Source organism: Leptonotus elevatus, chromosome 1, assembly GCF_054856555.1.
Source record: "Leptonotus elevatus isolate MCC_2025b chromosome 1, RoL_Lele_1.0, whole genome shotgun sequence".
Lineage (NCBI taxonomy): Eukaryota > Metazoa > Chordata > Actinopteri > Syngnathiformes > Syngnathidae > Leptonotus > Leptonotus elevatus.
In genome coordinates this window covers 14727408-14753105 of record NC_141239.1, presented here as the reverse complement: position 1 = coordinate 14753105, position 25698 = coordinate 14727408, and the positions used below count along the sequence as shown (strand labels likewise).

Here is a 25698-nt window from a genome sequence, read left to right as displayed (position 1 = left end):
TATTTGAAGCAGTGCTATTGGTTAGTTATAGATGAAGCAGATGAAGAGATAAAGATGAAGATATAGATATTCCTCCTATTACTCCTACACCAAATAAAACTACTACAGTATGACTACTACTACAACTACAAATAATAATAAATAATAATAATAAGCTAAATGGAAATAGAATTTAATCGTGTCATGTCTACTAGTTACAGTGGATATAGAGTAAAATAAAAAAGAGTCTACACACCCCTGTTCAAATGCCAGACACTCTGTGAAATTACGCTCCGCGCTCACTGAAAAGCTTGAACTTTGGGTTGCTGTCATTTGATTTGTGAGGATTATTTTGATTTCAAAATGTGATGAAATGTCGTTTGACTACTATACTAATCTACCCGGTCTGTATGCTAGCCACAGCCTGGCATAAAGCAATACAATACGCCGTTTGTTTACACCGGAAGCGTTTGCATTGGGAAAATAATAGAAATGCCTGGATGTTCAGAATGTCCACATTCCACAACGGTAGGTGGCGGTGATGTACATAAACGTTATTTGTTACGCGCCACAAGAAGAAGACCGAATGTACTGTGACTACTTTCTTTCTTGCACGTTCTGTACGAAATCAAAAGTGCTTTACTCACTACTCTACCTCGAATCAGTACGTGGAGAAAACCCAAAAAAGCGCATGAGAACAGGGAGGTTGGAGCCTGGATTCAAACCCACGACCTCTGAACTGTGAGGCGCATTTCGTAGCTACGCTGGTGTCATGGTTTTAAGTAAACCGTAGATGGTCTCAGCAGTACTTGAACCTGTGATTCAAAGGGGTACAGCTACTGCGCAGCTGCTTTACCCGTTCAACCACAAGTTGGTATAATTTTGTTGGTGCAAAATTTGTACATGTGGATCTACATGAGTGCCCTGGCCAGGTAGCACACAATTCTTATATTTCTATGTTTCAACTGGCTTCTGGAAAGCAATTTGAAAAGCAACATAACATGTTGTTTTTAACATTTATTTATCATTATACACTCTGACATATAGTGCGGCGAAAACGAGATTTACCTCATTTGCAATTAGACTGTAGAAACAATGACACACAACATAAAAGTCACAGCATCAAATTTGATTTGTGTTTGTCTTCTTGTGTCCTGCAGATGTCGGTGAAAAATATCTTGGTCCTTGGCAACGGGAGGCAGAGGTCCCTCAAGTTAAAAAGGAAGAGGAGGAGGATAAGCATCCCTGCATGAAAAAGGAGGAGGAGCCAGAGTATGCCCACATTAAAGAGGAAGAGGAGGACAACATCATCAAGTTGCCTTCTTGCTTAGTCCCTTTGAAGAGTGAAGAAGATGACAAGGGTGAGGGTGAGGAGAACAGAGGGGCGGAGCCTCCAAGCAGCAGCTCAAGTCAACATATGAAAACAGAAGGTGATGGACAGTCACAAGCACGTAGTGACGACACACATTCTCCTTACCTCGATAATGTTGAACAATTTGACGGTGCTACCACAGAAAACAAATGTTGGGAATGTTCTCGGTGTGGGAAAATATTAAAATGTAAACGGACTTTGACAGTTCACATGAAGATACACATAGGAGGGAAATGTTATGCCTGCACGCTTTTTGGTAAAAGATTCAACACAAGGGCGTGTTTAAAAAGACACATCAGAGCACATACCGGAGAGAAACCATTTTCATGCGAACTTTGCGGGAAAAGTTTCACACAAAAGGCAAATTTAACCAAGCATAAGATAACACACACACAGGAAAAACCTTTTGCCTGCTTAGTTGGAGGTCAGTTATTCTCTGAAAAGACAAGCAGAACTAGAACATATAGTGGCAACAATACTTTTTCCTGCTTAGTTTGTGGTCAGAAACTCTCCTCAAAGGAATCTTTAGCAATTCACACAAGCACACATACTGGAGAAAAAACTTTTGCCTGTTCAGTTTGTGGTAAAAGCTTCCCCACAAATGGAAGTTTAAAAAGACACAACAAAACACACACTGGAGAAAAACATTTTGCCTGCTCAGATTGTGGTAAAAGATTCTATACTAAGACAAATTTAACAAGACACAAAATAGTACACAGTGGAGAAAAACATTTTAACTGTTCAGATTGTGGTCAGAAATTCTCCCTAAAGGCACATCTAACAAAACACGCAAAAACACACGCTGGGGAGAGACCTTTTGTCTGTTCAGTTTGTGGCAAAAGCTTTGCAGAAAATAGCACATTGACAATACATACAAGAACACACACTGGGGAAAAACCATTTGCCTGCTCAGTTTGTGAATACAGATTCACTGAAAAGTCTCAATTGACAAGACACATAAAGAAACACGCTCAAGAAAAACCTTTTGCATGCTTGGTTTGTGGTAAAACATTCAGTATAAAGGCCACTTTAACGGCACACTCGAGAACACATACCGGCGAGAAACCTTTCACTTGCAGCTTGTGTTTTAAAACGTTCACTGTCAAGCATCTGCTGAAGGATCACAAGTGTGCTGATCACTGAAGCAGCAGAATACACGGAATAAACTGAGGTTGTGGTTGGGAATCATTGTCTGATTCCCCATTCAATTACAACATGGTGCGTTTATGTAGTGGAACGTAGTTGTATGTGGAAAATGGAGGACATTTTGATAGCATGTAGTAAAGTAGAAAAACAATTTGGTGCAGAAAAGTTTTGTTTAAAATTGCTTTTTACATTTGTACATAGAACATTCCAGGATCTTTTTTTGAACTTCTACATAAGGCAGTGCTTCTCAATTATGTTTTTATTTGTTATGACCCTCCAGTAAGAAGAAAATACCCCCCCCCCCAACTCTGCTGTGAAACAGTGTAATTTATCTATAAATTGTTCTAAGTACACTTTTGCAGAGGAGCTAAAGCTTCTTGCTGCCACCTACTGGAGTGTTTGTGCAATTACACTTTATTCCAGTATTTTTTAGGGGGGGGGGGGGCATGTTCCCTGTGGTCACTCCCTCTGAGAAGAGATGACATAAGGGCAAGAGTTGAGTCGTTACTTCTTCTAGTGTTTTTTTTCCCTTTAAACAAGTGTCTACTTATACTCAAGTACAAAGTGTGATTACATTTACTACATATGGTGTAATATGCATTCTAATTTTGGGGTTATTTTGACTAAAGCTGCTCAAAAAGAGAAAAATGTGTGTTGTTTTTTTATGTTGTTATTGACGGAATATAATCAATGTGTATCTTCACCTAATTTTGTAGTGGGTAGACACAGAAATGAACAGCTTTTCCCTTTCGGTTGTATGATCATGTATGGAATTTGTTTTTGTCCATGTTGAATTTTTAATTTACCCTGCCAATGAACCGAATACAATTTTCATTCAATTTTTCCCAGGTTATGAATAAAGTGTTATAAATAAATGAGGCATATATGAACTAGCTATCTAGCTGCTAGCTATCCTGGTATATTCTTTGGTCAGAAAGACTAGAGCGAATTCCGAGGTTTAAACGTCTTCAATAAACTCCACAATGACGGCAGAACACAACATACAGTACTTGGGTGTGGACGAGTTGTAGTTCAATCAATAATGTGGTGTTGTCGTAGTGGTTTTCAATAAGGACCCCAAACATAATTGAAATGAGTTACACTTATGAATTACACTAATAATGCCAAATGTTTTCAGTAAATAATGATTAGGAACCATTCTATTTATGGCACATAAATAATTTTAGTTACAGTATTTGCCCAAAATGCGACCTTTGCACTAAATGTCCACATGGGCACGCCAAAGGCCGCATAATGAGTCCTGGCTCCAGAACGTCAGCCCGTGAATAATGGCGAGTCTATTAAGCGTCAACAATGGAATGTTGTTTAATGATTAAAGCAGCGCCTTCAACACAATCGTTCCATCTAGACTTGTGTCTAACCTGAAGGACATTGGCTTGTGCAATTCTATCTGCATGTGGCTGCGTGACTGTTTGATAATAAAACAACGAATTGGGAATATTTTCTCATCTACCACAGTTTACAACATTGGTGCCCCACAGGGTTGTTGTCTCAGTCCACTACTTTATAGTCTGTGTACATATACCAATAGTATTATTAAATTGGGATAATACTGTAATTGGACTCATTGCACACAAAAACAAGGATGTTTACAGGGATGAGGTAAAATAATTGTCAAAATGGTGTCAGGATTCGGAGCCAGTTGAAATTGTAATTTTACATTTTTTGGTCATTCAGATTTTTGACTCCCTTTCATGGTGTCAGCTTTACTAGCAAAAAAAGAAAAAAGCAGAGCAAAGATTATAACTATTTTGTCTCAAGAAACATGTCCTCTACGACTTTAATTTCTACAGGTCAATGATAGCAGCATTCTGATTGGATCTACAGTATACTGTTGGGTTTGGGAAGATCACAACACAAGATCATAAGCACCTTACCAAGGTCAAATGGAAAAAAAACTTGCTAAAGATTTAGGATATAGGACATTGATCATCAATACTCATTACAGGAGGAAAGGTCTTATATTTTAGGAGGATTTCAGAAATTTTCAGACGCCTAGACGATATTCAGGCTCTGAACTCCTGTTTTAGGGGCAGTTTTTATCTTCAGCTGTTAGGATGTCAAATAGCGGGCCTAACATTTTTAATTTGATATGTGTATTATATGTGTTGTTATGGAATGTGATTGTGTTTTAAGTGTCATTTGCATTGTGCTTATTTATTAGTCAAGACATTTGATTTAGAGAGTGCCAGGGGCCACGGCACAACATGTTTCATTTCATATAAATGGACAGTATATTGTACTTTTTATATGAATATGACAATTAGCCAAATTAGTGACTACAGTATATTGGCACATTATAGTATTTGAAGCTCCTGGACCGAGATGATTACAAAAAAAGAGGTTAAGGAAAAACATTTTATTAAGTGTAATAATAGTAATAGACTCCTAATTGACTTTATACCAGTAGACGGCGGTAATGCACCTAAACGTTATGTGCCAACCGACAAAAAAAAAAAAAACACAACAATAACAAGAAGAAGATCGACTGCACTTCTTTGCAGGTTTTGTGCAAATCAAACGCGCTCCGTTAAATATTTCTTCCCGAATTAGTATTAAATGGATTGAAGCTTCGACTCTGTGCGCCCATCGTTACTCACTCATTAAGTATTCGTGTCCGGATAATCGTCTCAGTGACCGCTGAAACTTCCCGAGTTAGTTTAGCATAGCTCGCTAGCCGCTAACAAAGGGAGATTAGATTATAGACTCGTTTGTTAGCGACACATCCTAAACAGAGATCACGTGTGAACGAGTTGGGATTACTGTGTGCAAATGTGTACAATATCGACAGCAGAATACGACGAGGAATTTTGTGGGACCAAAGAAGAGAGCAAACGTCAACTACGAGACGCTGTTTTCAAGAACCCTCCAGTTGTGCTACTCAAGGCTGGTTTGTACACACTTTATTGTTTCGTAACGTATCTACGGTTTAGTTTTAAAACTATTCAAGCGTTTATATTTGAGTGGAATGTTCATATTCTCACCTTTTCGGATTACCCAGAGTGCACTGCAATGACTGCATGTTGCCATATGGGTGGGGAAGTCCAACGAGCACCAGAGCCGTATATAGCACTAGCAGCGAGCAGAAGAACGTGTGTGATGCACAATTCGTGTGCAATCGTGTGCTCTAATAGCCAGGCGAAAACGTTAAGCTTTGTAGACTCTCACTGTCTGCTTCACAAATTATTATTTTTTTCTTCCTGTAAACGGAACTCGAGTAGGTGTCGCTCCACACTTGCTCTCTCTACTCATCCGTCCTGTTTCCTACAATTCAACATGGGTGGACGATTAGTATTGTCAGTTATATTATTATCATCAATCACTGACGACAACCATAAGTGAATGATATTTTAATTAGTTCGCTGGGCCGTGGCCACAGCTAACTAATTGTTACTACCAGCAGACAGTGATATGAAGACTTACTTTCTTCTTCAGAAACTTCCTTCCTTATATCCATCATGACTCCCTTTCTTGGCCGTGATAGACAATGGACGCTAATATGGCAGGTTAGGAGCAAGCAAACAACCAGGAAAGCGTTGATAGATATAGATTATCAGTAATAAGGAAGTTCAAGTGGAATGGATTAGATTTGGATAACAAAACATGGCAAGGGCTCTCGCTATTTACAGTACAGTTGAAGTGAAGGAAATCAATTGATTTCTGATCGCATAAGTTATTAATTACAGTCCATCTGTCACGTTATTTTCCTCAATGCTGCTTGCAGTCAACATATTTGGAACACTTGGCTGACAGAGGCACGTTCAACTGCAAGCATGGTCGCAGTCGACGACGCAGTGAAAACATGGACTGGATTATTACTAATAAGGACATTTTCGACATGATTAAGGGGAATGGATTGGATAATGACACACGAGAGGCGTGGACGACCTTACACTTGGAAGTAAAGGGAAACCAACAGATTTATGATTATATTTACATGAATATTAAGGGTTTTGTGCCTGAAAATTTTGTTCATTTCGCTCTCTTTATACTATATATTTAAGTTTTTTGGAATTATATATATATATAAAATACACAAATAAATCATTTAGGGAGGGCTTAAGAACATTTTAGGTAGGCTTGAGCCCCCTAAAATAGGTCTAACGATGCCATTGCGGGCCATGGATGGGCCATGGCAGAGACTTTTGAAGCCGCCATCTTGGGACTCCCAAGAAACGTATCTCGGCATACAAATTTGGCTGCAAAATGTCTACATGTGTTGCAGTAATCGGCACAAATCACCAGTTTAAAGGCTGTGGAAGAACATTTCAGTTGTAAATATGATTGAAATGCAAAGAGATTGAAAGATGAAAGAAAAAAAAGATTTTTCTTTAAGACGAAAGAAAAAGAGGGTACATACTGTCCACTTGTTATACATAGTGCCCATACCCTATTTTAAGAGCCTACGAGCCGTCTGTCTGATTTATTTGTAGGATTTATTGCCATTGTAGGATTTATCGCCATCTAGTGGTGAACTAATAATTAATTCATTAAAAAAAACACCATTAACTCTTTTACTGCCAAAAACGTTAAATAACGTTTAGTAAAATCCTATGGAGGGGCGCCAAAGATGTTAATTTCAGTAATGGAATTTATTTTTTGCATATCACGTCAACATAATTTTTTAATATACATAATCATAGGTCTAATAATTGTATTACATAGGTCGTGCTGCACCTTACATCTTTTGCCGCAATCTTTCTGGAACATATACTCAAATGAGGCTTCATGATAGTTCAATTCATTTTCCATTGGATTGTAGAAACAATTAATACACAGCATCAAAATCACTCCTTGAGATTTGACTTTACTAAACCAATTGTGTGTTTTTGTTTTTGCAGACGTAGATGAAAAATATCTTCGTTCGGAGCAACAGGGACCAGGGTCCCCTCACATTAAAGTGGAGGAGGAAGAGCATCCCCACTTTAAAGAGGAAGAGGAGCGAGAGACCGTCCTTGTTAAAGAAGAAGATGAACCAGAGGCCCTCCATGTTAAAGGTGAAGAGGACGACGTGGATATCAACAAATCGCCATTGACCTTTGCCCCTTTGAAGAGTGAAGGGGCAGAGCCTCCGAACAGCAGCTCAAATCAATGCATGACAACAGAAGATGATGCAGACCACTGTGGGCCAACACGTAGTGATGACACATCATCACACTTCCCTGATGATGATGAGGATGATGGACAGTCTGAAGGTGGTATGACATGTCACACTGACAACAAATGCTGGCAGTGTGCTCAGTGTGGGAAGACATTTTGTTCCAAGGGGAATTTGAACGTTCACATGAGAAAACACTTTGGGGACAAACCGTTTACCTGCACGGTTTGTGGTCAAAGCTTCACTGAAAGAGGCACTTTGACAGTACACACGAGAACGCACACTGGGGAGAAACCTTTTGCCTGCTCATTTTGCAGCGAAAGCTTCTCTGTAAAGGCAAGCTTAACAAGACACACAAGAACACACACTGGAGAGAAACCATTCGTGTGCTCAATTTGTGGGAAAAGATTCACCGAAAAGGGTACCTTGATAAAACACACAAGAACACACACAGGAGAAAAAAGCTTTGTCTGCTCAGTTTGTGGTAAATGTTTCTCGGAAAAGGGCACTTTGAGAAAACACACAAGAGTACACACTGGAGAGAAATCTTTTGCATGCTTAGTTTGTGGTCAAAGCTTCTCTGTCAAGACGAGTTTGACAAGGCATACAAAAACACACACGGGAGAGAAACCTTTTAGATGCTCAATTTGTAGTAAAAGCTTCGCTGCAAAGTCTTGTTTGGCAAGGCACACCAGAATACACACTGGAGAGAAACCTTTTGCATGCTCAGTGTGTGGCAAAAGTTTTGCTCAAAAGCCAAATTTAACCGTACACAAGCAAATACACACACGGGGCAAACCTTTTCCCTGCTTGGTTTGGGGTGAAGGCTTTGCGAAAAAGATACAATTAACGAGATACAGAAGAAGAAGCACGAGGGAGAAAAATGTTAATTCACCAGCAGCTGCTGCAGGAACGCAAGCTTGATGCTGAGAAGTGCAGTGGATAATCAAACCGCAGGGGGGTGGAAGAAACAGGTTGTGTTTGGGGATCATTAGTCAGATTTCCATCCAAATGTTTCGAAATTTTTGTGAAAATGCGCAAAACAGACATGCGTCTTATGCCTGTTTCCATCTGCCCTTTTTTATTAATATTATTTTATTTATTTTTGCACTCACACAAACACGCACACATACCAACATGGTCTCCCAGGTGGGGAAGCGAACCCACGCCAACCTACACTAAAGGCAAGTGACGGTAACCACTACGCCACCCGGAGCCCTTCCATCTGCTCTGCCTTTGCGAATATGCGTCACGAGATGACGTTGCCGTGACGGAACTTTGGGACAATGGGGAGTTCCAGGTGGGAATGTTGGTTTTGACGGACTGAACGAATGTAAGTGAAGTGTGTCGTTACATTGAGAGCTGATGTTAATAAAGCCATCTAAAATTGCATTCATGTTTTTTTTCTTGAATTAATTATAAAAAGAATCGTGTTTCTTCGTTTCCCCAAACATATCTTACTTTATCTGCCAGTTATTGTGACTACAAGCGTGCGTGTCACGTAGTATCGGTCAAAACGTGCGACGTTTTTCCGGTCTTGTCGCTTATTCGCTAAACCTTTTTCCATCGCCAAAACGCGCATTTTCCTTTTTTCGATACGCTTTAAAAACCACCCCTTCCAAGCGTAAAAACTTTTTTGCGAATTTTGGTCCTCTTTTCGAATGTCTGGCATTTGCATTTAGTTTTTTTTTTCCGCAATTCTTGAAAATTCAAATAAAAATCGGTGGATGGAAACCCACCTATTGAGGCGGGGGACATGTTTTGACAGCACGTCCAGTCATTATTTTTTTTTTAATTCATAAAAGCAAACATTTGTGCATACATTTTTGGTTGTTCCAGTTTATCAAAATGAGTATTTATATATACTGTAATTTACATTATTATTTTTATTATTATTATTATTAAAACATTTTTTTTAAAGCTTTGGCTTAACAACAGGAGTTGAGTCAGCACGTCGATCTTTTTTTAAACAAAAGTGTCCATATTTGTACTCTGTACTTTTCTCACCTTTGATTGTCGGATACATCTGAAAGATTATCCTGCGCAATGGTCTGTGCATTGTAATGTTGTTGACTAGGAAATTGGAATATAATGCACAGTGGATGTTTATGTAATTTCCTTTACATGTAGAATAAAGTATATGTCCAAATATCTATCTGTTCATCTAGTTTGGATTTCACGTACGTATTCTATCCATGATCCAATTCTTTCATCTGTTGTATTTTGTCTATTATCAGCAAATGTCTCCCAAAATTTGCTTGTTCAACCTTTGCCTCAACAGGGGCTTGGCATCTTACTGTACAGTATCTGTACATCTAGAGCAATATGCTGCATTCCAGTGAAACGCTGTTGAGGTGTAAGTAACTGGCTTAATTGGGTTATGCAAAGGTGGGCATTCTGTCAGATGTCAGTCCATCACTGATGGACTCCATTTTGCTGACAACTAATGCTAAATTCAATCTGAAGGTGAAATATTGCTACGCGTCATGTATCTCACATGTTAGCGGAGGTGACAACACAGGTTGCTTCAGTTCCAGCAGAGAGGAGTTTGAATATAGGGTAGATGCCACGGATTTCCGGGTTTCTCACATCAGCGTCGTTTCCGGTTACTGACGGCCGTGTTCCAACACTCGCACCCCCAGCACTGCGCCAACCAACGTGCAACACGTGGTATGTTACCGTATGCCCTCCGCTAAATCGTTCTTTACGATTTAGTGCTGAATGGACTAGAATTCCCACGCAGGACGTGCATCACTACTTTCAAGAAACGAGAATCCGAAGACGGCCCGTGTTTCCGGATAAACCCATCACGGTTCACGTTGGTGCTTCTCGGCTTAATTTAGCTCGCTAGCCGCTAACAAAGAGAAGCACACAGCACGTCGTCAAGTTAAGATCAAGCTCGAATTTAAATTGTTGGCCTTATCTGTTGGAAATAAATGTGTGCAAGACCGACTTCAAAGTACGAGGAGGAACTTTCTGGACTAAAAGAAGTAAGAAGTAAGAGCAACATCTACAACTGCTGGGCGATGTTTGCTTGCAGCCTCGAGTTGTGCTATACGCAGCAGGTTTGTACAATTTTTACTCTCACTTGAACTGCTTTCTACCGTTCAAAATATTCATGTTTGTATTGTTGGAAATCATTCCTTTGATTTCTGCGTGTTCAAATAAATTCAAAGTTGAAATCTGTATCCAAGTTTGCCAGCTTTATTTCAGATTCTGAAAGCCACTTGGAGCTACTGCTTAATCATCGCAGCTCACCCACAAATGTGTTCTTCTCAAAGTTCATGCATGCATAGATACCGAAATCGTTCCCTCCCCCTGTCATTGACAAAGAGAGTACCATTTGGTCTCTTCTCAACATGTGATATTTCCTGTCACAACAATTCAGCACACCCCCTCTTCTTATCTTAAACACTTCCTAAAAGGATGTGGGCCACTTGGCCCCCCCTTCTCCCTGCACCAGGCCCCCCATAAAACTCCACACAGAGCACAGCCCCCGAGGAAGAGACTGTGCCCCCCCTTTGATCTTGTCCTGCCTTGTGGATTCCGACACCTCACTTCCTTAGGGGGAAAACAGACCACATTCTACCACAGTTGTATTTATCTAACTCAAATCAAAAACACTTTGAAGAATATATATGTAAAACAGAAAAACAATGTTAATAATTCTAACATTCCCTCATTTGAACTATTCTATAGTTCAACACCTTAAGACATTGTTTTTAAAGGAAAATACCAAATCAGATTAACATTGAAAGAAGTGTCGTGATGTCACAGCTTTTGTAGATGTTTTCTCTTCTCTCAGCCATCTTGTGATGAAGCTCGTTGAAGGTCTTTTTTGAATGAAAAGAGTGTCGCAATAGTTCGTCTCTTCTTTTAAGAATTTGGGGTAGACTACCCAAATTCTTCGATTTGCCACCTGGGATTATTCTGCCCAAAATGTGACTGTTCAAGGAATGATTGCCCAAGAAAAGGCACTTGCTCTTGATCCTCGTACAATAAGATTGAATGATGTCCTCAAACGCCAGCTCCGGAATTGGACATCGGGACATCAGCTGACGTTGTTTTCCCAGTTGGAGGTGATGAGATTGATGATCATCAGTTGATAAGATAACTGAGCCTGGCACGTCTCCGGCAGCCTTGTAGACCAGATGTGGAATGTCGTCTTCATCCTCCTTTCTGTGCAGCGAACTGCACAAGATTTCCTCTCCGTCCCCCCTGGGGCCGTTCTCCTGAGTGCAGAAAATTTTCATTTAGTCTCTCATAAACTCACATAAATTTTATTTGGAGGACAAACCCTGATAGTTTTTGTTAGTTGGGATTAGTAAATGTTATTTGATTAAGATCCGTAGGTACTGCACTGTTGGAACAGGAAAATATCTATTTTTGTGACATTGAAACAGAGCCCAGCCTTTGATTGAGTTGAATGACATTCGCTCATTCATTAATACAACAGACAAAGCTCGTAAATATTTAATTTTCAAATAGATTTCATATAATTGTAGGTAATTTTTTTACCTCGACATTTACTGTTCTAAATTTGCATGACTGTGCCTTTCACCATCCTGAAAGGAATCATTTTACTAGCATATCATATATTCTCTTCCCAGAATCTCACGACCGATCGAATCGTGACATCCTGGAAAAAGATCACATATATTCATATCATATATACTCTTTTGCAAACACTGGGCTCCAAACATTACATTTTTCTGAGATAAAAGATATAATATAATATAATTACCTTCATTCGGCGCGAATATGCATTATTGTCCTCGCTTGCTTCAAACTTACCTTTCTTCCGCTCTTGTTTTGTTCCCTGTATATTTCTCCAAACTCAAACTGTGAATTATCCCATTCAAACTCACCCTGTCAATTGGAGTGCAGGCCGATACCCCACAACCTTTTTAATTTTGTTTTTAAGTTTGTTTTTAATTTTCTAACCCACAACCTTTTAATTTTGTATTGAATTTTCTAATTCATCTACATTGGTTAATATCTTAAACATGAACTGTCCTTCTGTTCATTCCTCCCTCATTTTGGCAAAGATCTACAGATCTTTACAAACACGCATTGCACTTCAAAGGAAGACACATCAAAAAAACCCCGTTAGCTCATAAAGAAGGACTGCCAGACCACAGCCCCCGCAAAAGACGTCGTAAAATTCACAACTCTCAAAATCAGATTGTGAGGCAACCGAGATAGCCGCAGGACACTGCAAATAATTAGCACAATCAGATAAAAACTAAAACACTAAATGTGAAAACTTTGGAGACATGAAAAACAATACCACTAGATTTAAGCAAACTAAAAATGATTCAGAAACTACTAATCAACCCCACCTCTTCTACAGATTAGTGGGGCTCGTAAAAACACAGCACAAAAAATATCTCTGGGATTTATAAATCCCAGTGCTGTGAGAAAAAAATAATAATCGAAAATGAATCATCAAATTATCAGTTATTTGTTGAATAACAATATCTCAGTATGATAAGATGTAAGTTTCAATATTATGTCCATAGAACATATACTTAGATAATACATATTTATAACATATACTACTGTGAAGACTTCTGGGAAGACTTCTACTTAATGCTGCACTTCGTATTTAACTTTAACTGCAGCTGGACGGAGCCCAGAAAAAATTTCCCCACAGGGAAAACAAAAGTATATCGTATCGTATTAGTTAAATTCCCATTGTACCAATTCAGAAACTGATTATCCCAAGAAAATAGGCAGACATTTAGTAGGCCCTTCTCAACAATAAAATAGAGGAACTAAGATTGAAATTAATTTTTTTTCCAATCCCTCATTCCAAATTCACATATGTCGTGTTCAATTTCCTGAAATACCTTGCTATAGATCACAGTTCCCCACTCAACACATTAAAAATGCCCCGCATACTCCGTGCAGCATTTTACTGAACAAGGATCACATCTCATTCCGACCACCAACTTTCTCAGTCCAGTCCCCCAGCAAAAGGCAGGACGGCAGCTGTTGTCAATGTTCAGTCCTGGCCAGCAGGGCGGCTGCTGTGGCAGCAATGTTCAGAGCAGGCATTTAGATTTCCTCTGGATGCAAAACAGCCATAGGGGAGAAGTCACTGGAATGAGACGTGTACACAGTCACTGGGCATTGAGGAATTTGAGCATTATGATTGTCTGTCGGCACGGGAGGAGAATGACTGTGCTGCGGCGCGAAGCTCTTTGACTCTTTGTCACGTACATCCAAACGTTGGAAATTGCTGTCTGCAATGGCGGACTCGATGACACATAGTCTTTCTGAGAGCTCACCTGACCAAAAAATGCACACTCGTTGATGCAATGCATTAAAAATGCCAGATTGAGGATGTGGGATTATAGCAAGATATTTCACTTCCCGTTTCCTTAAAAATATTTCAAACTTGTTCTTTTTAGAATGCCCCTCAAAACAGCCACTAGAAATACTTGCAAATACAACGTATCCGTAGAGCTGGGCGCATCCCGTTTGCAGATAGTCATCAAACCCCATCCGCTTTGGAACTTAAGCATCAGTTTCTGAAATGACACACTCAGAAAAAAAAAACAAATATTAAACATCATAATCATTATGTTGACTACAAAAACATTTATAACTTCTCATTCAACTATCCTAAATCCAGCCACAGCTGTACGGATATAGGGATAATTAGTTTAACTCAACAAAGCTCAATACAAAATGCTATTATCTCATCATTATTCCTTTTGTTGCAATCGCCCAAAAAAGAAAAAGTTAACCTGGCTCGTCTTTATCAAAAATAGTATAGTATAAAAGACTGTCAATTGTAGACACTAAAAAATAAAAACACTAAATTAATATTTTTCTACAAGAACTTAGCAACAGCCTTAAAAAACTGTTACTTATTTTGTTTTACCATCCTTCTCTTACCTATGAAAGAGAAAAACTCACAATACGAGGACACATGACTAATCCCCCACTCACACTCAAACCCCCTCTTTTCCATACAGAGGAGGAGAGAAAATTTCTTCATTTAGCATCCCTCAACATCGCAAAACCCACTTTACCACATTCCTTTTCATTACTTTATTCCATCTGCCATCATCTCACCAGTCTAAACTCACCCCAAACCAACTTACAGTTAAGAATATTGAAGAAAATCAAACAAAACCTCCCAATATCCAAACACTTCCAATACACCCCCAACAGAGCAGCCCCCACCTTTTTTTTAGAAGCTAGGTCCAATTTAAAAGCACATGCTTTGTCCAATTTCACTTTCGGACTCTCCCTCATTTCCAAAATTTCGTTCAAGAGAGTCTCCAATCGTGTCACAGAGGCGGTTACGCCAGCTGCCAAGCCGTCAGCCGCGGCCTGTAACGTAGACCGAAGCGGTCCAGAATTTTTATCATTACCACTGTGCCAATCCACATCAAGATTACCGCTATTTACCGTCAACATCGGTGCCTGCAAATCCTGCAGCATCTGAGCCGCAGGCTTGTACGGTGAGCCTGTAAACGGGTTAACAACATCAGACAAAACAGCCACGAGCGGCCCGCTGCTTGCCAGAGGTGCAACAATGTTAGCATCACAATTAGCCACATCCTTAGCACCCGCTTTTACCAACGCTCCTCTAGCAATTTTAACCGAACTGCCCATCGCCAACATTCTAGCATTCCTCATCATTTGATCCACATGTCTACAATTTCGTCGTACTTCTCTACCCCTCACTCAAATGCATACGCACACACTCTTTAGTCATTATAATAATAAACGGTGTTATTCTATCAATTCGTTGTCCACAAATCTTATAGCATTTAAACCGCAGTTCCATACGGTGATTTCAGTAAACGGGTTAACTTCGAACAAACCACCCGTAAACTGCTCCAGAAATGCTGGAGTCATTTTAGCATCAAATTCAGCCTTTTTCAATACCAACAAAGAAAATACAAAAGTCTGACATACCATTTTGTCCAACGAAAGCTTTTTATACAAACGATCCACAGTTCGTTTTTTCATTGTTCATCGACGCTTTCATTTTTCCGCTGAACCGGAAGCGCATGCAGGACAAACCATTCTGTATCCGGGTCGAAATCGCCTCCATTTTGTTTATAGGCTATTTTTACTTTCGGTTTCTACTTCACGCATTTAGTATTAATATTTATCAATGCAGTGACGTCTCACTTTACAATATGATAGTTCAAATAGGGTAATCAACACAGAAGCTCACAAAACACACAGAACGCACAGCACAACATATAACGTACACAGACAACGAATACACAATGAATCACGTGACCTATCGTTTCCAACAGACAGCAGTGTCATCCAATTCCGCAGTGTCAAAACTGTCTCTCTTTTACTGCATATTACATGCAAGGCGCCCGTTCAGCGCAAAACGAAAACAAAATCACACGTAATCTAGCGATCGCAAATACAACGTTTAAAAACCCAATGTCCGTTGCAATCGACCTGACTCCCCCAACTGTTCAATTTCAACAGCGCGCGCACTTTTAAAATAACTTATTACGTGAATATGGACGTCTTATACAGGCGACATGTACTACCTGAAAGAACAATCCTGAACCAACCAAACTGCCAAGGGCAGGCGCGTCTACTATGATCTTCAGATTTACCAATGGATCTTCAAATATCCACGAAACCCCGTAACCTCTTTATCCTTATATTCAAAAAATAACTACCATAGTCCATCGAATCCTTCACAGCGCAAAAACAAAACAAACAAATTAATAAAACGCTGCTTCTTCCTGTCAAAACATGCGCAATCCAGGCCTGCACCTTGCTGTACAAAATGCACCACCTCACGTACGTGTTTATAGTTCAATGTCGCAGAATTTTTTAGAACGACATCAAACTACAACTTGTTCAAACAGATCTCATGTACAAATTTACACAAATTAGCAGACGAAAACAAGTTGCAACGATTTCAAACAGACAGAACTTCTCTACGTGGATCAACGTCTCCACTTACTGTAATTAATTATTTAGGCGCCTAGAAGTTCCATTCGTTCATCAATCACTGCAGCTCGAAATCCTCTTACCTCCTTTCAGCGTCGGGGTCACCAATTGTTGGAAATCATTCCTTTGATTTCTGCGTGTTCAAATAAATTCAAAGTTGAAATCTGTATCCAAGTTTGCCAGCTTTATTTCAGATTCTGAAAGCCACTTGGAGCTACTGCTTAATCATCGCAGCTCACCCACAAATGTGTTCTTCTCAAAGTTCATGCATGCATATATACCGAAATCGTTCCCTCCCCCTGTCATTGACAAAGAGAGTACCATTTGGTCTCTTCTCAACATGTGATATTTCCTGTCACAACAATTCAGCACACCCCCTCTTCTTATCTTAAACACTTCCTAAAAGGATGTGGGCCACTTGGCCCCCCCTTCTCCCTGCACCAGGCCCCCCATAAAACTCCACACAGAGCACAGCCCCCGAGGAAGAGACTGTGCCCCCCCTTTGATCTTGTCCTGCCTTGTGGATTCCGACACCTCACTTCCTTAGGGGGAAAACAGACCACATTCTACCACAGTTGTATTTATCTAACTCAAATCAAAAACACTTTGAAGAATATATATGTAAAACAGAAAAACAATGTTAATAATTCTAACAGTATTTCACTACAAGCCTCTATTATGGTGGTGATGAGTAAATGAGGTGCCATGAAGCATTTCGACACGTGATCTCGTGTGGCAACGTGCCAGCCATCTTGAAAAATGGAAAAGCGCGTGTAAACGCCGTCACGGCAATTCTTACATTTTAACTATGTTTTGCCTGTTTTTGTCATCGAAATTCGTTCGGCTTGGCTTATGATTACCATGAGACATTGCCAGCATGAAGAGGTGGGTTGGTGTTGTGTGTGCTGTGCTTGCATTGTCTTGGAAATAAAGCCCTTACTTCCTCTTCACACTACACCCTTTGTCTGTTTAATCTCTCCCCTCCCCCTTCTACTTCTTTGGGGTGGTGAAGACAGAAAAAAAATATTTCTCGGAATTGGCAACGTACTAGATATACGCTATGTCATCAGTTTGAGGATCAGGTTGTTATTGCGTTGGCCGACGGTGTTGTTCAGTGGCAACAGCCAATGGGCTTTACTAATTACTATATTAGTTAGATAATCAATCAATGACATGGCAATGACAACGAATGCTACTGAATTAAGAAGCAGCCTCACGGTCGCATCAGTGTTGCTATTTTTATCTTATTTTTTAGCTCCGATGGCGTGCATAGGCTGTATTAGCAAGCGTTTAAATACACGGCCAGTTGCAGCAAACTACAGTGTATTGACATGAAAATCAATTTGTCACTACTTTCAGGAGCAACACGATACTACCTGGCTCGTTGTTGACTGGGACGGCCACAGGGCTTCGTGTGTCGTGCGCCCCCAGACAAGGAATAGAAGGCGGCAGCGGGTCGTGCGCCACCGGATGAGAACTAGAAGGCGGCAGCGTGGCGTGTGCCGCCGGACGAGAACCAGAAGGTGGCAGCGAGTCGTGCGTTGCCGGACCAGGAGTAGAAGACGGTGGCGGGTCACGCGCCACCGGGCTAGGAACAGAAGATGGCGGCAGGTTGTTCGCAGCCGGCAGGTCGGTCGCTGCCAGACCAGGACCAGAAGACGACAGAGGGTCGTGCGCAGCAGGAGCAGCATACGGCTGCATGGCTTGCGCCACCTGATGAGGAGTAGAGGATGGCCACTGGGCTTGTTCCGCCGGACCAGGAGCAGAGGACGGGCTGCAGCAGGCGAGGAGACCTGGGTCTGCAGCGACACAGGCCAAGAGACCTGGGGCTGCAGCGGCAAATGCGAGGAGGCCAGAGGCTGCAGAGGTGAGGAGACCTGGGACTGCAGCGGCACAGGCGAAGACACCTGGAGCTGCAGCGGCACAGGCGAGGAGGCCAGAGGTTGCAGCGGCACAGGTGAAGAGGCTGCCGCGGCACAGGCGAGGAGGCTAGGGATGGGAATTGATAAGATTTTTACGATTCCGATTTTGATTCTGCTTAACAATTTGATTCTTTATCGATTCTCTTATCGATCTTTTTTTTAAAAAGGTGAATAAACATAGATTAACATCAATTTGTTATGTCTTAGTTGAATGTGTAAGCAAGAGACATGTTTAAAAGTAACATGGCCTTACAAATCCAACAGTGAAGTTTTAAGAGGTCCACATTCGAGGACTCTTCAATGGGGTCCCCAGAAAAAAAAGAAAAGAAGGAAAGAAAAAATATTTGAAAATAAACATAACTACATTTTTTTAAATTATCTTCTGTTCCGTTCCGTTCCGTCTTCAATTCCGCTTATCCGGGGTCGGGTCGCGGGGCAAAGGCTTTAGCAGGGAAGCCCAGACTTTCCTCTCCCCAGCCACTTCAGCCAGCTCCTCCGACGGGATCCCAAGGCGTTCCCAAGCCAGCCGTGAGACGTAGTCTCTCCAGCGTGTCCTGGGTCGTCCTCGGGGGCCTCCCGCCGGTAGGACAGGCCCGGAACACCTCCCCAGGGAGGCGCCCAAGAGGCACCGAACCAGATGCCCGAGCCACCTCAACTGGTTCCTCTCAACGTAGAGGAGTAGCGGCTCAACGCTGAGTCCCTCCCGGATGACCGAGCTTCTCACCCTATCGCTAAGGGAGAGCCCGGCCACCCTGCGGAGGAAACTCATTTCGGCCGCTTGTATCCGGGATCTTGTTCTTTCGGTCACGACCCACAGCTCGTGACCATAGGTGAGGGCAGGAACGTAGATCGACCGGTAAATCGAGAGCTTTGCCTTTCGGCTCAGCTCCTTCTTCACCACAACGGACCGATACAGCGTCCACATCACTGCAGACGCTGCACCGATCCGTCTGTCGATCTCCTGCTCTAACCTACCCTCACTCGTGAACAAGACCCCAAGATACTTGAACTCCTCCACTTGGGGCAGGATCTCATCCCCGACCCAGAGAGGGCACTCCAACCTTTTCCGACTGAGGACCATGGTCTCGGATTTGGAGGTGCTGATCCTCATCCCAACCGCTTCACACAAGAAGCCAACAGCACCACATCATCTGCAAAAAGTAGAGATGCAATGTTGAGGCCACCAAACCGGACCTCCTCAACACTCCGGCTGCGCCTAGAAATTCTGTCCATAAAAGTTATGAACAGAATCGGTGAAAACCACACTGCTCCTCCTGAATCCGAGATTCAACTTCCCGACGGACCCTCCTCTTCAGCACCCCCGAATAGACCTTACCTGGGAGGCTGAGGAGTGTGATCCCTCTAAAGTTGGAACACACCCTCCAATCCCCTTTCTTAAAAAGGGGAACCACCACCCAGGTCTGCCAATCCAGAGGCACTGTCCCTGATGTCCACGTGATGTTGTAGAGACGTGTCAACCACGACAGCCCCACAACATCCAGAGCCTTTAGGAACTCCGGGCGAACCTCATCCACCCCCGAGGCCCTGCCACCGAGAAGCTTTCCAACCACTTCAGTGACTTCGACCCTAGAGATAGGGGGGGCCACCTCAGAGTCCCCAGACCCTGCTTCCTCAAAGGAAGGCGTGTCGGTGAAATTGAGGAGGTCTTCGTAGTATTCTCCCCACCGACTCACAACGTCCCGAGTCGAGGTCAACAGCACCCCATCTCCACTCTACACAGTGTTAATGGCGCACTGCTTTCCTCTCCTGAGATGCAGGATGGTGGACCAGAATTTCCTCAAAGCCGTCCGGAAGTCGTTCTCCATGGCCTCACCGAACTCCTCCAATGTCCGAGTTTTTGCCTCAGCGACCGCCGAAGTCGCATTCCGCTTGGCCAGCCGGTACCTGTCAGCAGCCTCCGGTGTCCCACAGGCCAAAAAGGCCCAATAGGACTTCTTCTTCAGCTTGACGGCATCCCTTACCGCTGGTGTCCACAAGCGGGTTCGAGGATTGCCGCCCCGACAGGCACCAACCACCTTACTGCCACAGCTCCGATCGGCCGCTTCAACAATGGAAGCGCGGAACATGGTCCACTCGGACTCAACGTCCCCCGCCTCCCCAGCCCTTCCCCTATCTTCTGTAGAAATTTACAAAATACAATCTAGATTATTTTGTAACTTTTTTTAAACTCCATGAAATGAGCACTCAAAAACTCCTCCTTCCTCAGAAGTAGACTGGTATGTGACTCCTGTGAGTTGCCTATGAGCAGAATCAGAATGTTTGGAAGTCATGGTTTGTTCTGTATAACTTTGCACCTTTTGCAACCTTGAATGAACCCTGATGAAAACACTCGCGGCGTTTACCCTCGCAAGCCGGCGCCGTTCAGTGAGACATGGGCTTTAACATTAGCAGTTAGTAACTAACGGCACGTTTCACATAAAGGCAAACTGGCGCTAATATAGTTAATATCAGTACCTGAACGCTTGCATTTCTGGCGGCCACTGCTGCTGTGTTGATCCCTCCGGACTCCGGAGTGCTCACAAACACGACAGTCACTCATCGCATACTGTGTGTGCAAATGCTCTTGCATCGTGGTAGTATTTCCTCCATTAAACGAAATATCCAATTTGCAAATATTGCAAGTTGCCCTGTTGTTAGCTTTTCATGGAAGATGTCAACAAACTTTCGAGCGTGGCGCCGTGTTTGTTGCTCGTCGCGCACGGAAATGTCGCGTGCGTGCTGACGTCATCGTCCCCACACGGAACTGATAAGGGAATCGTTAGCAAAAATGGCAAACGATGCCAAGGAATTGAAACACTGGGACCCGGTTCTCAACAAGAACCGGTTTATCATCCCTACCAGGGGCTGCAGCAGCTGAGCGGTTGCTTGAACTTTAGGCCGACGAAGACCAGTGACTGGCTTCTGTGGAGCCAAGACGGGGGCCGGCTGCTGATTGATTGCTTTCAGCCATTTCTCTCTCCTTTTATAAACAAAGTGTGCACCTCAGCAGCGCAGTGCATTATGGGTAGGCCGGCTAGTAGCCTGCTACCAACTTTTTATTGAAAACGAATGCAGTCTAATGGGGGACACGCTGAAGTTTATTTAAGTGCTTAATATTTGGCTGAATGTGTGCGCTTTACTGGGAGTCGGACCAAGGAAGGACACGGACGGGTAGGATCTTTCTTCACTGAGTGGGTCAATAGGGGCTAAAAGCAGGTTCTCAAATAACTATCACACCATTAGTTTAGTTTCCCTCCAGGGCCGGAGTCGCTCCCGGTGGTAACTCCCGCTGCACGTCGTCGTAAAGGAATCACCGGGACACAGAGAGTCGCACTGCAGTCTTACTTTGTTATGATGTTTTATACACTTTTTATCTCCTCCATCGCGTACCCTAATCGATCTCCACTCTCGCATTTTGCACCCTTCTCTCCCTCTCTTCTCGCACATGCATTCGCACTCACTCGCACACAAGCAACCGCAACACGACCCCCACTGGATGGTAATGGAATAATACCACTCCAGCACAGTAATGCACAAATTAAACCACATCATCAGTAAGATTGGCTATCACAAGGAAAATTGTGTTAACAATACCTTAGGCACAGTAAGGTAAAACGGAAAATAGCTTAGTGACAATATGAGGCTCAAGCACACGACACATACTCATTTACAATGACTATAGTGCCCTAAGGGAAGAAACTAAATTACACTCTGGTAATCAACAAAAGGTGCTAGGCGTTAACGCCAGCAAAATCTAGGAATAAGGCACATATAGCAAATTACAGTGTGTATCATCAAATGTGTAGACAGTACTGACAGTGATTTTTTTTTTTTTTTTTTACAAAGTAGCAAAACCATGAAATTGTAGCTCTGTAACAACATATGCTGTAATGACAAAACACTAGAAAAGTTGCAAAATTAACCCAAGGCCTTGAATAAAACTACCTGGAACAATCAAATGTCCTTTTACGTTACCTAGGTGACCCAGGTACCATAACGATTGGGCGACCTACGTTGGCGTGTCGGTCGTTGAACCTGCGGACCCCACTGGTGTGACTCACCCACCGCCCCCCCACCATCCTCATTAATCAACATGGAAAGGGGTGGGTGGCATGAGCACGCCTGGAGCGGGGTCAGATGCAGACGGGGTGATGATGCTAGGACCATCATCAAGCGCAGTCGAGAACAAACTACACAACCCTAAATCACTGTCTGCTGGGCCATCCACTACAGCTGGCGGCAGAACCTCTGTGGGTGTCCATCTTGAGGCTTGATCCAGAACCCAGGTGTTGTCCACGGGCTCGCGACAGCGGTAATGCTTGAGCTGATCATGGTGAGCCACTTTCACTTTGGATCTTGGGTTCTTCTGGATGCAATACACTTGGTCGTCCGATTGTCCCAGGACAAAGAACGGCCCTTCATATGACGGGAGGAACTTCTTCACTCTGTTCTTGACTTGGCGAGTACCTTTCACAAGATACCACACAGGATCTCAAATCTTGTACTGGGTGTGACAGCAGTTTTTGTCATATTGTCTCTCTGTGCGTGTAACCGACTCACCCAGAGCTTCTCGGAGATTGTATGGGCTAGCTCCAGCCGTTCGCGCATCTGTTGTACGTACTCTGGACCCGATGGTTGTTTCTCCGGGTCGGGAGGCAACCCTGCAACATGGTCCACTGGTTCGCTCACTTCTCGGCCAAACATCATGAAGTTGGGCGTGAATCCGGTGCCACTGTGCTTGGTCATCCTGTAGGCCATGATGGCGTAAGGGACCATGAGGTCCCAGTCCTAATGACAACGGTCTGCGGAGGTGGCCAGGATCTTTTGAAGTGTGGCGTTGATACGTTCAACCTGGCCGTTTGAATGGTGTAGTGTGAGTCTTATCGATACCAAACAAGCTGCACATTCCTTGCAATACCTCAGATTCAAAATTGCGTCCTTGGTCGCTGTGCAGTGCGTGAGGTATCCCGTAACGGCACACCCACTCGGATGCGACAACTTCAGCGACAGTCACGGCTCGCTCATCAGTGATTGGAAACGCCTGCATCTATTTCGTGAAATAGTCTTGAATCACAAGCACGTACCGGTTTCCGCGCTCAGTCTCATTAAGTGGTCCCATAATGTCAAAGGCAATGCGCTCCATTGGGGCTCCCACTCTTACAGTTCCCATTGGAGTTTGCGGTCTTTAGAGTGGGCGGGCCCTAGACGCACAACTGGTACAGGTCCGACACCACAGGGCGACATCCTCTCTCATGTGGTACCAGTAGTATCGTGTTTGTAGTCTGGCCACAGTCCGCTCTACACCAAAATGTCCACCCAACGGCTCCGTCGTGCATCTGTTTCATCACTTTGGGTTGTAGCTTGCGTGGCAGCAGAATTTGTGGGTATAATTGGTTGTCGTCTAGGCAGTAAAAGCGACGAACCAGAACCTAATCTCTGAAGTAGAGTAGTTTCCATTGAGACCAGTACGTTTTACCGGCTGGGCTGCATGGCGCAACTGTAGTCCAAGCTGCTGGCCCTCATCCTGGCGCGTATGGGTGCAATGTCAGCATCTGCGTCCTGAGCTTGGCTCAGCTCTCCCATGGTCCAGCCAGGAAACAAAGGCGCAGTATCAGGGGTATCAGTCGCATATATATATTTTTTCATTTTTACTATGTGTACATTAGTGTTCGTGTCTTCATCTAAAGTATTGGTGTTGGGTGTAGGGGTGCTCTGACTAACCCCCACTATACCCAACACTATGGAGGTGGGTCGATCCTCTACCCCCACTGGACTCAACAAAGGGGAACGGCACTCAGAGTCCAATTCACACTGGATCCCCTGATGGGTGACACTCTTTGAGTGCGAAAATGGCTCTTGCATTTAACATGTGCAGAACTGGCGCCAGGGCCTTCTGGAGAGGCAATCTGCATTGGAGTGCACACGACCAGGACGGTGGACGATCTCAAAATCGTATTCAGCAAGCTTCTCGAGCCGTCGAGCCAGCTGCCCCTCTGGTTTTCTCACCCTTGTTAGCCGCCGTAGGCTGCTGTGGTCTGTGTGCACCTTGAAACGTTGTCCCATGAAATATTGGCGGAAATGGGATGTGAAATCCACAATGGCTAGTAGTTCACGTCTTGTGGTGCAGTAATTTTGTTCAGTTTTAGCCAACTTGCGACTGCCATAAGCCAGCACACGCTCGACACCCTGCTGCAGTACAGCCCTGAGACCAGCATCACTTGCATCAGTTGCATCAGTGTCCAAAATCATCTCATCACAGTCAAGGGGATAGCCAAGGATGGGCGTTGAGGTGAGGCGACACTTGAGTACATTGAAAGCTGCTTGGTGTTCGGTGTGCCACCGGAAGCGAGTATTTTTCTTTGTCAAATTGTGCAGGGGTTCAGCAATCAATGCAAAGTCTTTTACAAAACGACTGTAGTTTACGAGGCCAGACCAATGAATCGTCTGACCTCCTGGATCGATGTCGGGGTGGGCCACGTCTGAACTTTCTGGACTTTGCTGGGGTCAGTGGCCACACCGTGCTCAGATACTATGTGGCCAAGGTACGCAACTTGGCGTCGGAAGAGGCAACATTTAGCCGGTTTCAGTTTCAAGTTAGCTTGCCTGTCAAACACCTTACTCAACCGCTGAAGCATCTCAGCCACGTCCTTGGCCAGTACAATGACATTGTCTAAATAGACCAAGCAGGTCTCTCACTGCATGCCAGCCAGCACACGGTCTATCAACCTTTGGAACGTGGCCGGAGCGTTGCAGAGGCCTGTCCTCGTACAAAAGGCAGCGGCTTTGCGTGCTCTTGGGGTCAACTCTACTTGCCAGTAGCCCGAAGCAAGGTCTAGCATACGGAACCATTTGGCATTAGAGAGTGTGTCCAGTGTATCCTGGATACAGGGCAGCGAATACGCATCAGTTATGGTACGGTCGTTAAGGGCTCTGTAGTCGATGCAAAGACGGTACGTCCCATCCTTTTTACGCACCATAACAATGGGTGACGCACAGTTGCTATGGCTATGTCGGGCAACACCGCTCCGCAGTCGCAGACCTGCTGGTCGGCATGTTGCTGCTTTTCTCCCGCCATCCTCCTGGGCGGTTGCTTAACTGGAGCTCCATGACGAGTCACAATGACGTGCTGGACAAGACTGGTTCGGCCTAAGTCAGTGGGCCCTGTGGAAAACACATGTCCATAAGTGCCCAGTAGACGTTTAAGTTGG

The 25698-nt window shown here is 43.4% G+C and overlaps 2 protein-coding genes across 4 annotated transcripts; both read left to right on the top strand.

Annotated features, from left to right (window-relative positions):
* The first annotated feature begins 486 nt into the window (after window positions 1-486).
* LOC147181001 (uncharacterized) lies at window positions 487-3370 on the top strand. Of its 3 annotated transcripts, none has more exons than XM_086076071.1 (2): window positions 487-720; window positions 1140-3370. In XM_086076071.1, the coding sequence occupies exon 2, from the start codon at window positions 1229-1231 to the stop codon at window positions 2492-2494; it is 1266 nt and encodes a 421-aa protein (XP_085932197.1). In that variant the 5' UTR covers window positions 487-720; window positions 1140-1228; the 3' UTR covers window positions 2495-3370. The 3 variants fall into 3 exon arrangements, with proteins under 3 accessions (XP_085932197.1, XP_085932189.1, XP_085932206.1); XM_086076063.1 differs by having other exon boundaries at window positions 487-911; XM_086076080.1 differs by having other exon boundaries at window positions 504-567.
* Window positions 3371-4979: 1609 nt separating this feature from the next.
* LOC147181000 (uncharacterized) lies at window positions 4980-9008 on the top strand. Its single transcript, XM_086076050.1, has 2 exons — window positions 4980-5408; window positions 7360-9008. The coding sequence occupies exons 1-2, from the start codon at window positions 5291-5293 to the stop codon at window positions 8538-8540; spliced, it is 1299 nt and encodes a 432-aa protein (XP_085932176.1). The 5' UTR covers window positions 4980-5290; the 3' UTR covers window positions 8541-9008.
* The last annotated feature ends 16690 nt before the right edge of the window (window positions 9009-25698 follow it).